The 16,685-nt window shown below is 40.0% G+C and overlaps 2 protein-coding genes across 2 annotated transcripts in view; both read right to left on the reverse strand.

Annotated features, from left to right (window-relative positions):
• Positions 1–1,975, reverse strand: part of LOC124620163 (neural-cadherin-like) — a 115,046-nt gene extending 113,071 nt beyond the window's left edge. The window contains exon 1 of the mRNA XM_047146833.1: positions 1,805–1,975. Within this exon, the coding sequence (XP_047002789.1) occupies positions 1,805–1,975 (171 nt within the window). The remainder of the gene's footprint in view (positions 1–1,804) is intronic.
• A 7,416-nt stretch (positions 1,976–9,391) lies between these two features.
• LOC124620165 (neural-cadherin-like) overlaps positions 9,392–16,685 on the reverse strand; it is a 182,463-nt gene continuing 175,169 nt past the window's right edge. The window contains exons 14-17 of the mRNA XM_047146834.1: positions 10,124–10,287; positions 9,792–9,960; positions 9,501–9,692; positions 9,392–9,400 (exon numbers count right to left, since the gene is read on the reverse strand). Coding sequence (XP_047002790.1) covers positions 9,392–9,400; positions 9,501–9,692; positions 9,792–9,960; positions 10,124–10,287 — 534 coding nt within the window. The remainder of the gene's footprint in view (positions 9,401–9,500; positions 9,693–9,791; positions 9,961–10,123; positions 10,288–16,685) is intronic.

Consider the following 16,685-nt stretch of genomic DNA (forward strand, 5'->3'; position numbering starts at 1 on the left):
CATGCCTCCACCAACAGTGTTCTATCTATTTTTGTGCTATGCATACCAATCAGAATGTAGAATTTTACTGCTATTAAAATCTGGCTTTGCTCACCTTCCTGGGTCTAGTACTATTTGGCACTGTTACAATATTTTACAAATGAGATGAGTATTGGGATCTTTCCATAGACGCTCCTGCAGGTAAATAGCACTGAATAAAACATTTTCTTTCTCCAGTCTATCATAATACATGCTGCTCTCTTTAATAAATAACTGAATGAGGATAGCGTTCTTTCTTGCATGAAATTACATTGTATCATATTGGATTTGTGGTGGGGTTTCTCTAGCATAAAAAACCCACATGTCTAAGCCCATGTACTCTGTTAATCTAAGTAGCTGCTTCCTGTGAGTAGTTCATGCCTGACCTATTAGGGGAAGTGCTACAGTTCTTCACACAATAGTGGAGGTCAAGAAATATGCACCCACGAACATCACAGAAGCATTTGAGGTTCTGGTTTAAGTCTTCCACTCGTCTCTGAATCAGAGGATCATGATCAGTTTTGGGATAATGCTCCAAAATGCTAGTTCTGCTTCCACCCACAACTGAGGATAGCCCTCTTCATGAAAGCAATCTCCTCCACATCTCGGACCTGAACACCCAGCAAGCAAACAGAGTGGATAGTGGTTCCTTTCTGAGCTAACTACTACGTTTTTCAGTGGCTTCATCATCTGCAAATGATGGAGCTTCCAATGACAGGCATCCCCACTGTGAGTGTTTGTTCAGATATTTCTGGAACATTGGCCCCAGTCCCAATAGACAAAGGTGTCCCATGCAGACTCAGAAGTACTTTCAGCAGTGGCTAATACCTGTAACCTGTTTTTAGGGCATGAACGGACAGCCTTGTGGCCAGTACCCACTTTTGCCTTCTGCCCAGAGGATTGTGTCATTACCACTATTCACCTGATGGGGAATGTTGAACAGCCTGGATTGGCCAATCTGAAGGTGTTGCAACATTATGGACTTCAGTGAAACTATAGGCACCAGAGGGGCCAAAGCATTTGTCTCAAGTCCCCCAATGCCACCCCAGTACCCTAAAGCCCATCAACAGGGCTAACAGCTTTCAGCTGTTTACAAACAGTGGCCAACTCACTGAGCTCTTATTTATTTTATGTATTTATACATGTTTAAGATACACATTATTATTTTCATACATAGTTATTAAATATATATTGTGCGGCAGGTGCAGTTACCAAATATTTGAAAAAAAAAGAAGACATGAGCACTAAAATGTTCCAATATGATAAGCATTGGTAGTATTATCATTTCCTGGTCAATGAAGTAGAGTCATACTGGCTTTCTAGGGTGAGCCACTGTTATCACACAATGTTAAGCATTAAGCAACATACCAAGTTTTGTAAATATAACTATATAAGGCACATACTTCAATAACAATCAACAGTCTCACATAGTTGTTGAAGTGTGCCAATTATGCAGGTTAATTTACAAAAACTTTTTAGAATAGTCAATGCTTTGTGGTATATGATGACCATGGCTCACCTTAGCAAAGCAGTATGTCTTCATTATGTTGATGCGGGGGACAGTACTGTTGAAAGTAGTTACTGAATAAATGAAATTATAAGCTGCTTTACAGTGACTGTGGCTTCATTTTTTTTCAACTATCCATTTCAATACTGTGTACTTCATCAACAATATAACTTGTCCATACAATAGTATAAAATGATCAGTGATGAATAAATACAATACTCATTACATTCTTTAACATCTACTACAAAAATATTAGAGGTCTGTTTGGACTTTGCTTACCTGTCCATTGTAAAATAGGTTGCTCAGACAGCCATCAAAATTTGCAGGAGTTGGACTTGCATTCCACATCCGCATTTCTGTAGGTAATAACTTCCAGTAAATACCACCGATCTGAAGAGGACTGTTTAAAAGGAGTTGCCTGCTGAATGGAGGCAGTTCTTTTTCAGCCATGCAGCTGGTTCTATTGAAGAAGGGTACTGATATTTCTTTCACTTCCAATACGTCAGCCGATTTGCAGTGGTCAAGCAGAAGGCGAATATTCTACAATGAAATTTTAAGAGTTCTTGTATCTACTGGTTCTGCAAATATATAGCAATGTAAACCACAATGCTTCAATTTTTATAATGGAAACCCAATCATATTAAATAAATTGTAAATTTTACCAGGTGAGTGATGTCAGATAAGCTGAAGTTATTAACATCTTTTAATACTATGCAGTATTGTGAATGTAGTATTAAAGCATTGGGCCTCTTTCAGTATGTTGCATGTACAGCTCAAACGTTTCTGAAGAGGTAGTCCAGACATGATTTACCAATGTAGTGAGAGACAGTGCAGCTCACAATATGAATTATAAATATTTTTGCATACAACCACTAATATTGGGAACATAATCCACAGCAACACATTTTGGGAGTCAAGTTCCCATGATCTGCTTGTCTAATTTAATTCTACATAAAATGCACTTTAAAAGCACTCAGTATCAAAACATAAGAACAAATAAAATTATTTGGACATTAAGACCTTGTCGTACTTTAAAAACAGCAACTCCATAGTCCCTCCTCTGAAAATCCATGTTCCACACATCTTCCACAGCACTGCTCTATAAGGCGGTCAAAACTGGTAACATCAGCTGCCCCTACATGCACCACTAGTTTGTCAACATATGCAGACCCATACAGATTAGATTAGATTAGATTAATTATTCATTCCATGGACCCACAAAAGAGGGGATCGTCCTGAGTGTGGAACATGTCAGATAAATACACTACAAAAATGTAATTAGAAAAACTTGAGTTTCATTAATTTTAATAATCCTCAGTCAATAAACAGTCAAATTATGTACAAGATTTGAAATTAAACTTCCACTATTTACAGACTTAAGACTTACATCTTCTTTCCATGCACCCAACATTCACACAGTAGGTAGTTACTTGGCTGTTACAACCAAGTGTTGTCAAAAATTAAAGTATAAGAAATTTTCATTAAAATGGTCTACTGCACTTGTTGAGAAATTCATGGATGGGATAGAAGGAGTTGGCCACCAAAAATTCTTTTAAATTATGTTTAAGTTGTGTCTTGTCTGAAACTAGACTCTTAATGGTTGCCAGTAACTTATAGAAAATATGCGTTGCTGAATATTGGAATCCATCCTGGGCAAGAGTAAGTGATTTTAAATGTTTAAGTATATTGTTCTTATTCCTTGCATTGATACTGTGCACTAAGCAGTTAGTTGGAAAAAGAGATGTATTACTTACAACAAACTTCATCAAGAAATAAATATACTGAGAAGCTGTGGTTAGTATGTCCAATTCTTTGAACAGGTTTCGACATGATGTTCTTGGCTTTACACTACACGTTACTCTTATTATATGCTTCTGTACTCTAAACATTTTTTCTCTGTTTGTGGAGTTACCCCAAAATATGATACCATATGACATAATGGAGTGAAAATAAGCAAAATATGCCAGTTTTTTATATTTATATCTCCTATGTCTGACATAATTCAAATTGCACACACAGACTTGTTTAGGGGCTTTAGCAGTTCATTAGTATGTTGCTCCCAACTGAATTTATTATCAAGTTGTAATCCCAAGAATTTTACACTCTCAACTTCTCCTATTTCCATGTCATCATATTTTATACACTCTAGAAGGAAATCTCTTGGATGTTCTGAACTGTATGTAGTGGGTCTTTTCAAAGTTTAATGACTGTGAATTGGCTATGAACTACTTATTAATGTAAGTAAAAAATTGATTAGATGCCCTTTCTAAATTTATATTTGATTTACTATTTATTGCTATGTTTGTATCATCTGCAAATAAGACAAACTTGGCATCTAGTAATGTAACAGATGACAGGTCATTAATATACACAAGAAAAAGTAGTGGACCTAGTATAGAACCTTGGGGAACACCACATGTAATTTCTTCCCAGTCAGATGATGTCTGATTGCCTACTGCTGAAGTGTTACATAATGACACCCTTTGCTTTCTGTTAGTAAGATATGACTGAAACCACTTTGCAGCACTACCAGTGATGCCATAATATTTTAATTTACTTAAAAGAATGCTGTGATTCACACAGTCAAAAGCCTTTGACATGTCACAGAATATGCCAGTTGCCTCTAATTTGTTGTCTAATGAATTAAGGACATTTTCACTGTAAGTGATGTTAATGAACTAGTGGTGCAGAGAGACACGGCTCATAAGACTGGTTATTTATCACCTTATGGAAGCAATGCTTTGGAGGATGTGCGGAACATGGATTAGCACAGCAGGGAATCTGGTGTTGCTATTTTTCTAGAGTAAGATGAGGACTTCATGTCATATATTTTATGTATTATTAATATAATAGAGGAAAACATTCCACGTGGGAAAAATATATTTAAAAACAAAGATGATGTGACTTACCATACGAAAGCGCTGGCAGGTCAATAGAACCACAAACAGACACATACATACACACAAAATTCAAGCTTTCGCAACAAACTGTTGCCTCATCAGGAAAGAGGGAAGGAGAGGGAAAGACGAAAGGAAGTGGGTTTTAAGGGAGAGGGTAAGGAGTCATTCCAATCCCGGGAGCGGAAAGACTTACCTTAGGGGGAAAAAAGGACGGATATACACTCGCGCACACACACACGTATCCATCCACACATATACCAATGTATTATCAACTTAGACAGTGAGATGATGGGAGTTGAATCCTGAAATGAATTACTGTGGATTATGTTTCTAATATTACTGGTTGTAAGCTAAAATATTTATGATGATTACCTTAACAACTGTTACCTTTGGTCCTTGAGATGGACAATATTAGAATCACAGTATGAGGTAAGATGATGACCAGCACCCATAAGACATAATGGAAGACACTGTCATGAAGTCCCTTGCATCATTATTGACAATGAAACTAAAGGAAGGCATATTGAAAGTGTAATACTTCTGTATCTGACCTCAAAGGATGAACTTTAAACCTGGTCAGGCCTATATGTTGTCAAAAACATTGTTTCTTGTTGTGTGATTTATACACTCAGATAACTACCGCACTGAATGTTAACAGTGATTCATGAAATATTACTGACTTCTATGCTGGTTTACACAAGCAATCAGCTCTTCTGAATGAAATATCAATAACAGTGAAGTTGACTATTCCATTCTCACTACTATAAATGCCAGCTACTTATTGCATAAATAGCTAATCAAGAGATAATCATGGAACCTAATGCTGGACAGAATCTTTGGAAGTTATCCATATAGAAGCTGTCATGTGATGTTTTCACAATTCCAATGAAATTTGATTGAATAATTTAAAAAAAAAAAAGAAAAAAAGTGGAGTGGTCTACTGGTCTCTTCTCAATTGGTAAAATGAATCTGGTACTGAGTTATAACTAATTGGAAGAATAATAATCAAATACTGATAAATAGCTAGAGATATATGAAACTATGAAAAATCCAATGCATGTAATTTTGTGGCCTAAATCAAGAGCATTACATAACAGATCTGAAGATCAGAATTTCATCACGAGACACTGCAAAAGACAAGCTAGTGATGGGTCTGAAATTACTCCTTATACAAAATAAGTATTATTATAAAGCTTAGAGGCTGATTGAGTTCCAGTTGACTTAGTTATATGTAATTCACACAGATTGTGTATCTGCCGTTACAGCTGCAAAATTTCAGCATAATAACAAAATAAATTAGCAAAGCAATTAGTACAGTAAAAACAATGAAGATACAAGTTTTAGGATGGAGGAAAAGTTACCTAATGCTTCAACAATGGAAGTAGATAGATGGGTAAACTTTAGTACAATATATCTAAAGATAATAAATTAGATATAGTAATTAAAACTACTTTATAGCTGTACATTTTCACAGTATTTGAAATTTATAATTACCTTGTGGTTCCAGTATATGTCAACCTGATGCCATTTTCCATCATTTACATAGTTTGTTACTTTCAAGATTAGTTCTATTGTGTTATCATCTATATGTATCAACAGTCTGGGTTCACCCTGCCTTATCTCTAATGCAATGTAATCTGTGGAATTTTAAAAGAAATTTATTACACCTAAAATAACTTTTCACCAGTCTGATTTATGCCAGTACAACAAAACTGTTCAGTACCTGATACATTATTTGAAGTGGCGAATGACAAAGGACCATTGTACAACAGCACACCATCTTCTTTATGTGTTATGAATTCTAGGCTGAGGTGATTTTCAGCTTGTGGATGGAGTGAAGAAAACCAAGCCCATCCACCAGTCTGAAAACTTCTCACTGTCTGTTGACAACGAGGTCCTTTGAAACCAACAGGGCATACACATCTGTAAGATAAAGAATGTAGAACTAGGTGAAGGAAATTTACTCACTGAATCCAAATTAATGTGCTATTTGCTTCATCAGACAAATATCAGTTATTAAATGCTACAGCATGAGACAATATTCAGTTTTTCTGTAAGAAGAGGCAGTAAAGTTAGAAATGGCTCTTCATTAATATCTCATAATTAGATTATCATTGGATATTATTTGCGTGTCAATGAAAAGACAGTTTTTAAAACTTGTTTTTACTTAAAATGTGTGCTCAAGTCATTTTATAGCTGTAACAATTTTTCATCAAAGAGATGATATAGTTTATAATGTATCTTTAGAGACAGAGACATATACATATTAATGCATCCATAGTCATTACAAAATTCCTTATGTAAGCATGCAAAAACATAGCTGCCCATGAAAATGGAATTATGTTCCATGTTATAGAAACTTGACACATTTCAAAACTATCATAGGATCATTTCTAGTTGCACATTGCTATTCTATAGCACAAACTTGCACAAATTTTAAAGATAAGCTACACTGCAAAAATAATATTTCTCTCAAATTTACCGTAAATTGGTGCCTTTCTGGAGACAGTGGCCTCCATTATAGCAGTGATATTCTGCACAAGTTTCAGAGGCAAATTTCTTTATTCTGGACCTGCATTCCGGTGTAACTATGATTGTTAGGCCAACTAGTGATGTAAAATTGGCATCCACCAGGTGTGGTTGATTTATGACTCTGAGGCTATCAGTACATGACTCTTGGCATTGCACTCTTTCAATGAAACAGTAATTTATGCCAGCCATTGACATGTCCAGACCAGTTCTTCTTTTAACCTGCAAAAGGCACACTGTCTTTCAGGAAAGAGGGTTCTCTTGAGATTACATTACTATATACTGCAGAGTGTAAATGATTGAGCTTAGCTCACAATATACAATTTTCTGGATGGTTATGCCACATTATTCTTCAAAAATATTTTTCATTAATATTTTTGGATCAATCTTCTCAATTCCCTTTTTGGGCAATGTCATTACCTCTCAGGAAATTTGTCTTGTAGAATGATGACCTTGAAATCATAATACAAAATCACAAGATACAATATCAATGAACACCCACAGTCTCTCTCTCTCTCTCTCTCTCTCTCTCTCTCCCCCCCCCCCCCCCCCCCCCGCCCTTCTTTCTTAACACACACACACACACACACACACACACACCACACCTCTGTCTATATCAAACCCACAAACAGACAACAGCACCTCCACACTGACAGCTGCTATCCCCTCTGCATCAAATGCTTGCTACTTTACAGCCTGTATATCTGTGGTAAATGGAACTGTCCCAGTGACAAATCCTACAAATTCTTTACCAATTATCTGTCTAACGTTTTCCTCTCCTGCAGCTACCCTGTAGATCATGTCTATAAGCAGATCTCCTGAGCAGGCCATTCCCCACCTTCTGGCAACAATGTGCCTGCTTCCAGGCAGCACAGAAGCATTCCCTTTGTCACACCACCCAGGTCTTGAATGGTTCAACAGATTACTTTGTCATGGCAGCAGCTTTCTCAAATTGAGACCTGAAATGAAATCATCCCTCCCCCTCCACAATATCCTTCCCCTACCAACCGTAGTGCCCTTTTGTCATCCTCTTCACCTTTGCAACATCTTTGTCCAACTCTACGACATTCTCAAATCACTTTCCCTACCTACAGGTACCCACCCCTGTAACTGACCCCACTACCAAACCTGCACCATGCATCCCCCCACAACTGTCTACTCCAGACCCACCACTGGCAAAACATAAACCATTCAAGGCAGGGCCTCACATGAAACAATATGTCACTTATCAGCTGACGTGTTCATGGCATGGCATTCTGCATTGGCTTGACAACCAGCAAACTGGCTGAGAGCTTGAATGGGCACAGACAACTGTCCACCTGAGGGGTGCCCAATACCCAGTAGCAGAGCATGCCCTCCAGCACCTAACTCTAGGGACCAAAGTGCCCGATTTGCCACACAAACCATTTGGATCCTCCCAACTAACACCAGCCCCATATAACTGCACAGATGGGAACTTGTGCTCCAACACACCTGGACTAAACCTACGTTAAACACTGCTCCTGTCCCCTCTTTGGTTCTTTACTCATTTATTTTATTTTTGCACAGCTTTTCTCCCTCCACATTTGTGGAAGAGGGCAAGGAGGAGATTATTGTTTAATGAATTCATTAGAGATGGAGCACAAGCACAGATGGTGTCAAGGATAGGAAAGAAATCAGTTGGGCCATTTCAAAGGAACCATCCTGGCATTTGCTTGGATTGATTTCGGGAAATCATGGAAAACCTAAATCTGGATGGTTGACATTCTCCCGAATGTGAGTCCAGTGAACTAACCACTGCGCCACCTCGCTCAGTATCACGTGTGTGTCTAATACACATGAGGGTGTCTTGAAAAGTAATGTCTCTGAATTTTCTATGTGAAAACTCTTAAAGCTTTTTAAATAAAACAAACAATATCAACATTCTATTTCATTAATCTTCATGTCCACATGTTTCCGCATAAAAAATTGGAGACATTATATTTCAGCTTGGCCTCGAAGATTTGTATGTGTGTGTGAGTTTGTGTGTGTGCACAACACCTATAGACCTCTCTTTCTTGTTTATCATTGTTTTGTTATATTTCTCTTCTTGCTTAGTATTATCCATTTCACATAAACTTCCTACATTATCAATCTCTCTTCTTTGTTCTGAAGCTGATGAAGAACTTTTGATGCACTATCTTTCGCTTACCTTCCACTTGTTACCTCATAACCTAGGTTTCTCCCTTTCCTCTATTTCCCCCTCCCTCCTCTCTCCTCCGTGATGATGGAATGAGTTTGTATAATGTAGATTTTATTTATTTTTGTCAATTTCTGTGAGCCTGTTGGCTGTGCAGAGCTAAGGTAAGTTCTGGCTGGCCCATCTGCTATCTTTTAACTGATTTGTTAACCATCTGTTTGTACTAGAAACTATTATTTGTGAATCAGATTACAGCACAAAATTTCACTAGTGAATGTTCTAAGAAAGCTGGAATTAAACATAAATTCAAAACAATGATCTGTTTATGGAAATCTACATGGCATTTAAAACATATGGAAGTTAGTAGAAGCACACTAAACATACATACCTCTTCTTTATGTATCTGCAAAAGGCCATTTACTGTTTCATGTCTTTGATGTCTTGAAGCAGCAACAGAAAAGAAAATGTCAAGTACAGGAGGCTGCCAGCTGTGCTGCTTTACACTGAAAATGTCCACATTTTTCTTTCCAGTGTTGAGTATTTCTGCAACGTAGCTTCTAAAACGTTCCACTCTGTTATCCTGAAATTAAAGTTGCACAGAAAGTGAAATATCTAACACAGGGCAAACAACATAACATGCCACTTTTTTGTAATCTACTCTTGTAACTTTTTAACTTACTGTTTCATTCAATTCTCTTACAAAATCTTCATCTGATATTCCATGAAATCGTACTGATGCTGAATTAATTACTCTGTCATATGGAATAGTTTTAATTGTGACAGTCACACTTGCTGTCACATTGTTCTGCAAGTGTATGTGATCACATACTCTGAAATCCAGCTTATAGCTGAAAATTATTTCGATAGTATATAATAAATGGCAGCGAACTCTACACAACTGCATCTCACATACTGTTTCACAGAACTATATAGAACAATGTAAGGCTAAGAGATTTACTTTTCACACGTAATTTTACAGAGATATATAGAATATAAGGCTAAAAGACTTACATTCCATCAGGTGTATTATGCTTCATTGTAATCATCCCAGTGTCTTCATCAATTTTGAATCTATGATGTTCGTATGTCCTCCAATAAAATGTTTTATCTCTTAAATCCCAGTCATCTGGATCTTCAACATATATTCTCCCAATATCTGTTTCTGGAGTTTGATCCTTTATATCAGTGTGGAAATACATTAACATGCACAAAAGTATACATGCAAATATATGAGTTATCTCACTATTTAATGTTAAAAAGAATAATTTATAAATTGTTCAATCTATGACTGCTATTCTGTTTTGAATATTTGTTTCACACAAAGATAAAATATCCATATGCTAGAAATGGCTGCCTCTAACAATAGTAAAAACAGCTGTTCACCAAATTGACTGGCTTCCTCAACAAGAAACATAAAATTGTTTGCAATAAAGTGAAGCAACTCCAAGATTGTTACTTTAAGGATGTATTTGAGAACAGTACATGACCAACAATGCTGAGACGGATGTAGAATAAACAAAATAAACTCTTCAAAATAAAATGGCTTTAGCATTCTAAAGTAGCTTAAAAGTTTTGCAAGATTTATAAATAAGTTCATAACAATAAGAAAAAAAAATCCGATGACAGCACTAAAAACTGCAGCAAAAAGCAAAAAGACAACTCATTAAATACGGAGAGACAGAACTATAGGAAGTCAGATACTGGTACACTATGTATGTAGAAATTTCATTAGGAAGTTTATGATAGAAATGAACCAGAAAAATTCCCAAGGGAGAAAAATGAGTGTCACAGCCTGTGTAGTTCTTTAGTTCAAATGGCTCCGAGCACTATGGGACTCGTAGTTCTTTAGTATTACATGTTTAACCACTCCCTCCAGCTAGGGAAATAAGTCGTTAAATCCAAAAGATCACAATTATTTTTTCCTTTAAAGCAGAGTACCACTTTTGTCTCCTTTAAAAATATTAATGTCTGTAATCATTATCACTATTAACCACAATCAACTGACATATTTACCAGTATTATATTATCAGGCACTCAGAGCTGGATAATTGTAAGCACTACTGAGAGTTTTGCACTTTCCTTATCCACAAGAGGATGGCGAGACACTGATGGATTAGTATTTAAAGAAACAAAGAGATGGCAGCACACACTCTATTGTTATGTATTGCTCCAAGTCACAGTATGTCATTTTTTGTGCTTTAGTAAGGTAAGCTGAGCAAGATGGTGTATTGCAGAGGAAACAGTGTGACTTCTTCAGATGAAAAAATGCATTGTGGGACCAATAAGAGTGTGATGCTAGCATTGTAGATGTGTGTGATTAGTTCAGTTGATGTGATACTGCATCATCATCACAGGTTGGCATCAACAACATGTAATTATGTGGCATGATATTACAGCATGTGATTATGTGGCTTATGACAGTGCAGTACATGTAGTACTCTTAAATAATACTAATATTAAATGACTATGAAACAATTTTTAACACATTTATTTGGAGCCTATTGACTGTAAATGATTCTTATACTTGTGATGGGCAGCACCAGGCAATTGCTATGGGGATTATTATGGCTTGCTGTTATATAGCTGTAAACTGCTGTAATGCTCAGTTTAGTTTAATAGGTTCACGTTGTTAGTAACTTTTGCATTTTTTCTTTTGTACAAAGTAAGACTTAACTCCTAACATGACAAAAAGAAATACAGCAAGCAATGGGCAGACATTCTATTAACTTTCCAGGAGCAATAATGTTTAAATTTTTTGTCCAAAGTACTGATTCAATTTTTCTGAAGCACACTATTCACGGAGACTCTGGTAAAATTAATGTCAAAGAGTGTGGCTATCATACACAGACATAATGGATTATTACCTTAACACCAAAATATCCCAGGCACAAGAAAGTGTCTGACATAATGGATCTGCTTCCCTATATACATGTGGTATATCATGAAACCATACAGCAGGTTGATGAACATGAATTGCCGTCAGTGATGCCAAATGATGGCACTGAAGCATTGGTGTAATGGAATGACAAGCCACAAAATTATATGTATTCCCTGTACTTTTTATTGTTTTTCACTATATGCAGTAATTAAACAAGTTCTGTTTCACGTGAAAAGGATACCTTATGGCATGTAGTACTTTATAATACAATAAATATACTTATATAATAGAGGGAAACATTCCAAGATATATAGGTGATGTGACCTACCAAAAGAAAGCGCTGGCAGGTCGATAGACATACAAACAAACACAAACATACACACAAAATTCTAGCTTTCGCAACCAACAGCTGCTTCGTCAGGAAAGAGGGAAGGAGAGGGAAAGACGAAAGGATGTGGGTTTTAAGGGAGAGGGTATGGAGTCATTCCAATCCCGGGAGCGGAAAGACTTACCTTAGGGGAAAAAAGGACGGGTATACACTCACACACACACACATATCCATCCACACATATACAGACACAAGCAGGCATATTCAAAGGCAAAGAGTTTGGGCAGAGATGTCAGTCAAGGCGGAAGTGCAGAGGCAAAGATGTTGTTGAATGACAGGTGAGGTATGAGTGGCGACAACTTGAAATTAGCGGAGATTGAGGCCTGGTGGATAACGGGAAGAGAGGATATATTGAAGGGCAAGTTCCCATCTCCGGAGTTCAGATAGGTTGGTGTTAGTGGGAAGTATCCAGATAACCCGGATCGTGTAACACTGTGCCAAGATGTGCTGGCCATGCACCAAGGCATGTTTAGCCACAGGGTTATCCTCATTACCAACAAACACTGTCTGCCTGTGTCCATTCATGCAAATGGACAGTTTGTTGCTGGTCATTCCCACATAGAATGTGTCACAGTGTAGGCAGGTCAGTTGGTAAATCACGTGGGTGCTTTCACACGTGGCTCTGCCTTTGATCGTGTACAGCTTCCGGGTTACAGGACTGGAGTAGGTGGTGGTGGGAGGGTGCATGGGACAGGTTTTACACTGGGGGCGGTTACAAGTGTAGGAGCCAGAGGGTAGGGAAGGTGGTTTGGGGATCTCATAGGGATGAACTAAGAGGTTACGAAGGTTAGGTGGACGGCGGAAAGACACTCTTGGTGGAGTGGGGAGGATTTCATGAAGGATGGATCTCATTTCAGGGCAGGATTTGAGGAAGTCATATCCCTGCTGGAGAGCCACATTCAGAGTCTGATCCAGTCCCGGAAAGTATCCTGTCACAAGTGGGGCACTTTTGTGGTTCTTCTGTGTGAGGTTCTGGGTTTGAGGGGGTGAGGAAGTGGCTCTGGTTATTTGCTTCTGTACCAGGTCGGGAGGGTAGTTGCGGGATGCGAAAGCTGTTTTCAGGTTGTTGGTGTAACGGTTCAGGGATTCCGGACTGGAGCAGATTCGTTTGCCACGAAGACCTAGGCTGTAGGGAAGGGACCGTTTAATGTGGAATGGGTGGCAGCTGTCATAATGGAGGTACTGTTGCTTGTTGGTGGGTTTGATGTGGACGGCCGTGTGAAGCTGGCCATTGGACAGGTGGAGGTCAATGTCAAGGAAAGCGGCATGGGATTTGGAGTAGGACCAGGTGCATCTGATGGAACCAAAGGAGTTGAGGTTGGAGAGGAAATTCTGGAGTTCTTCTTCACTGTGAGTCCAGATCATGAAGATGTCATCAATAAATCTGTACCAAACTTTGGGTTGGCAGGCCTGGGTAACCAAGAAGGCTTCCTCTAAGCAACCCATGAATAGGTTGAATAGGTTGGCGTACGAGGGGGCCATCCTGGTACCCATGGCTGTACCCTTTAATTGTTGGTATGTCTGGCCTTCAAAAGTGAAGAAGTTGTGGGTCAGGATGAAGCTGGCTAAGGTAATAAGGAAAGAGGTTTTAGGTAGGGTGGCAGGTGATCGGCGTTAAAGGAAGTGCTCCATCGCAGCGAGGCCCTGGACGTGAGGAATATTTGTGTATAAGGAAGTGGCATCAATGGTTACAAGGATGGTTTCTGGGGGTAACAGATTGGGTAAGGATTCCAGGCGTTCGAGAAAGTGGTTGGTGTCTTTGATGAAGAATGGGAGACTGCATGTAATGGGTTGAAAGTGTTGATATACGTTGGCAGAGATACGTTCTGTGGGGGCTTGGTAACCAGTTACAATGGGGTGGCCGGGATGATTGGGTTTGTGAATTTTTTAGAAGAAGGTAGAAAGTAGGGATGCGGGGTGTCGGTGGGGTCAGGAGGTTGATGGAGTCAGGTGAAAGGTTTTGTAGGGGGACTAAGGTTCTGAGGATTCCCTGAAGCTCCTCCTGGACATCAGGAATGGGATTACCTTGGCAAACTTTGTATGTGGTGTTGTTTGCAAGCTGACGCAGTCCCTCAGCCACATACTCCTGACGATCAAGTACCACGTTCGTGGAACCCTTGTCCGCCGGAAGAATGACGATGGATCGGTCAGCCTTCAGATCACGGATAGCCTGGGCTTCAGCAGTGGTGATGTTGGGAGTAGGATTAAGGTTTCCTAAGAAGGATTGAGAGGCAAGGCTGGAAGTCAGAAATTCCTGGAAGGTTTGGAGAGGGTGATTTTGAGGAAGAGGGGGTTGGTCCCGCTGTGACGGAGGACGGAACTGTTCCAGGCAGGGTTCAATTTGGATAGTGTCTTGGGAAGTTGGATCATTAGGAGTAGGATTAGGATCATTTTTGTTCGTGGCAAAGTGATATTTCCAGCAGAGAGTACGAGTGTAGGACAGTAAATCAGGCTATCCGTGATCTGAAGGCTGACCGATCCATCGTCATTCTTCCGGCGGACAAGGGTTCCACGACCGTGGTACTTGATTGTCGGAAGTATGCGGCTGAGGGACTGCGTCAGCTTTCAGACAACACCACATACAAAGTTTGCCAAGGTAATCCCATTCCTGATGTCCAGGCGGAGCTTCATGGAATCCTCAGAACCTTAGGTCCCCTACAAAACCTTTCACCTGACTCCATCAACCTCCTGACCCCACCGACACCCCGCATCCCTACTTTCTACCTTCTTCCCAAAATTCACAAACCCAATCATCCCGGCCACCCCATTGTAACTGGTTACCAAGCCCCCACAGAATGTATCTCTGCCTACGTATATCAACACTTTCAACCCATTACATGCAGTCTCCCATTCTTCATCAAAGACTCCAACCACTTTCTCGAACACCTGGAATCCTTACTCAATCCGTTACCCCCGGAAACCATCCTTGTAACCATTGATGCCACTTCCTTATACACAAATATTCCGCACGTCCAGGGCCTCGCTGCGATGGAGCACTTCCTTTCACGCCGATCACCTGCCACCCTACCTAAAACCTCTTTCCTTATTACCTTAGCCAGCTTCATCCTGACCCACAACTTCTTCACTTTTGAAGGCCAGACATACCAACAATTAAAGGGTACAGCCATGGGTACCAGGATGGCCCCCTCGTACGCCAACCTATTCATGGGTTGCTTAGAGGAAGCCTTCTTGGTTACCCAGGCCTGCCAACCCAAAGTTTGGTACAGATTTAATGATGACATCTTCATGATCTGGACTCACAGTGAAGAAGAACTCCAGAATTTCCTCTCCAACCTCAACTCCTTTGGTTCCATCAGCTGCACCTGGTTCTACTCCAAATCCCATGCCGCTTTCCTTGACATTGACCTCCACCTGTCCAATGGCCAGCTTCACACGGCCGTCCACATCAAACCCACCAACAAGCAACAGTACCTCCATTATGACAGCTGCCACCCATTCCACATCAAACGGTCCCTTCCCTACAGCCTAGGTCTTCGTGGCAAACGAATCTGCTCCAGTCCGGAATCCCTGAACCGTTACACCAACAACCTGAAAACAGCTTTCGCATCCCGCAACTACCCTCCCGACCTGGTACAGAAGCAAATAACCAGAGCCACTTCCTCACCCCCTCAAACCCAGAACCTCACACAGAAGAACCACAAAAGTGCCCCACTTGTGACAGGATACTTTCCGGGACTGGATCAGACTCTGAATGTGGCTCTCCAGCAGGGATATGACTTCCTCAAATCCTGCCCTGAAATGAGATCCACCCTTCATGAAATCCTCCCCACTCCACCAAGAGTGTCTTTCCGCCGTCCACCTAACCTTCGTAACCTCTTAGTTCATCCCTATGAGATCCCCAAACCACCTTCCCTACCCTCTGGCTCCTACACTTGTAACCGCCCCCAGTGTAAAACCTGTCCCATGCACCCTCCCACCACCACCTACTCCAGTCCTGTAACCCGGAAGCTGTACACGATCAAAGGCAGAGCCACGTGTGAAAGCACCCACGTGATTTACCAACTGACCTGCCTACACTGTGACGCATTCTATGTGGGAATGACCAGCAACAAACTGTCCATTTGCATGAATGGACACAGGCAGACAGTGTTTGTTGGTAATGAGAATCACCCTGTGGCTAAACATGCCTTGGTGCACGGCCAGCACATCTTGGCACAGTGTTACGCGGTCCGGGTTATCTGGATACTTCCCACTAACACCAACCTATCTGAACTCCGGAGATGGGAACTTGCCCTTCAATATATCCTCTCTTCCCGTTATCCACCAGGCCTCAATCTCCGGTAATT

Source organism: Schistocerca americana, chromosome 6, assembly GCF_021461395.2.
Source record: "Schistocerca americana isolate TAMUIC-IGC-003095 chromosome 6, iqSchAmer2.1, whole genome shotgun sequence".
NCBI classification, from domain to species: Eukaryota; Metazoa; Arthropoda; class Insecta; order Orthoptera; family Acrididae; genus Schistocerca; species Schistocerca americana.